Source organism: Sinocyclocheilus rhinocerous, unplaced genomic scaffold (assembly GCF_001515625.1).
Source record: "Sinocyclocheilus rhinocerous isolate Xijiao unplaced genomic scaffold, SAMN03320098_v1.1 C36825988, whole genome shotgun sequence".
NCBI classification, from domain to species: domain Eukaryota; kingdom Metazoa; phylum Chordata; class Actinopteri; order Cypriniformes; family Cyprinidae; genus Sinocyclocheilus; species Sinocyclocheilus rhinocerous.
The window spans coordinates 1-1915 of record NW_015786232.1 but is presented as its reverse complement, the minus strand read 5'-3'; the positions used below and the strand labels follow the sequence as shown (position 1 = coordinate 1915).

The 1915-nt window shown below is 36.1% G+C and overlaps 1 protein-coding gene across 1 annotated transcript; it reads right to left on the bottom strand.

Moving 5' to 3' along the window:
• Positions 1-145: 145 nt before the first annotated feature.
• Positions 146-930, bottom strand: LOC107736608 (transmembrane and TPR repeat-containing protein 2-like; the record flags this gene model as incomplete). Its single annotated transcript, XM_016547988.1, has 4 exons — positions 146-224; positions 362-546; positions 693-778; positions 852-930. Coding segments are annotated over 4 exons (429 nt in total), but the record flags the coding sequence as incomplete, so codon positions are not given.
• Between the last annotated feature and the right edge of the window lie 985 nt (positions 931-1915).

Here is a 1915-nt window from a genome sequence, read left to right as displayed (position 1 = left end):
TGTTGGTTTTGATTGCTTATATTGTCCTCATTTGTAAGTCGCTTTAGATAAAAACATCTGCTAAATGTAAATGCAAATAATTTATTTAGAGTGTTTTTGAATCTCAAATAAAAACATCTGAATGCACTGAGAAATAAACACTGACCCATCATATTGTACAAACTCTGCGGTGCAAACTGTCGTGGCATTTTTTGCACAGCCTCTTTATACATGGACAGCGCCTCCTGAGGACGACAAACAAAAACAACCTGTCATAATGTGACAATGAGAACTGTTAATTAAGAACAACCAGGGAACAATTCATACAAGAACATCATTGCATCCATCTAAACTGATAATGCATGCAGATTTCGATGAATACCTCGTGCTGGCCCTGCTCATGAAGCAGTTTGCCGAGGTTGTACAAGCAGCTGGTGACGGAGCTCTTGTGGGCATGAGGGTCCTTCAGGTTCTCATCTGGGATGTCAGCGCAAGTGTGAAAGGTGCGCTTGGCCTCTTCGATATTCCCCTGCGAGACCTGGATGATGCCCACGTTCAAGTATGCAGCTGTGCAAGAGGACAAAAGGGAGAACTAATTAAAAAAAGAGACAAAATTGCACATACTTGTAAAATGAAAGCCTGAAAACAGACATTTATTCCAGTAACAGACTCTTTGGAGGTTCAAAATGGTGAAACTGAAGAGCTGAACTCACAGGCCAGTGTCGGTCTGCTCCCGATGGCCAGTTTGTAGTAATGCAGAGCCTCGGAGAATCGCTCGCTCTCCTGTAGCAGCAAACCACTGCATGAAATAAAGCACACATTGCTTTTAAGCTTGAGAAATGATATGTGAAGTAAGAGGTTGGTGCAAGGACCAGAATGTGATGAAACACTGAGGTCTCTGCTCCTCTCCAGGGTTAATGAATGTTAGAGGTGTCTCACGCTTTTTAAAGACTGCAAATAATGAAACTAATGAAATCCCGTCACATACACAAGCCCTGAGCGAGAGATACACTTTCACTGCTCCACTCTTGTTTTCTGAATGCTAAGTATGACTCTCCCAGTACAAAGTATCTTAACTATTCTTTGCAATTTTGAAGGCAACCTTCAAAAAAATTAAATGCTCTGTAGTGTTGAGCAATGAGCAATATTATGGCACATATCCATATTGTGTACATCTGTTCATGTCTGTTGCCCTGCAAGCCATGTTAATTGGATTATGGCAGTTCCCATGGAAAACTGGCTCAGATAAAGTGCTGTATGACCTTGACAAAACCAACACCCCCAAATACTGTCCTGTGAATACAGTAAGAAAGAGAGCTGTGCATTCTACCATGCAAAATACTTTGCTTATTTCTGGTCACAAAACAAAACAAAACAAAACACAAAACAAAAAAAGACTTAAGTGCAAGCTAAATAAGTATTTAGCAGCATTTGTTTTGTATAAATACATTTTTCACAAAATAAAAAATAAAGTTTGACAGTCTTCAAAAATAAATAAAAATAAAATATTAATAGAGTACCACAAACTCAAATTAAATATAAGTATCTGAACACTTTATGCAACATTATGCATGAATGATAATGCATTCTATAATAAAACATATCAAACCATTATTTATTTTGTTTCATATTATATTTATTTATACATTTATTTTTAGTATGGCAACCACAAGCAAAAAAACGTTTGGAATGTTATTTTATTTTTATATCTGGATACCTTCTGGGTGTTAAATATTAGTAGACCATTTTCATGATTAACGTGATACATCCACTAAAAATCACCTTAATCAAAAATCACCATTGCTAAAGACTCAAAAAGGTGAAGTTAATTCTGAAAAAAAGATTTAGTATCATTTGTTTTCAGAAGCCAATTGGTTTGATATTTTTATTCATTTATTTTATTTTTATATATATGCAACCTCATTCAGACATTTGT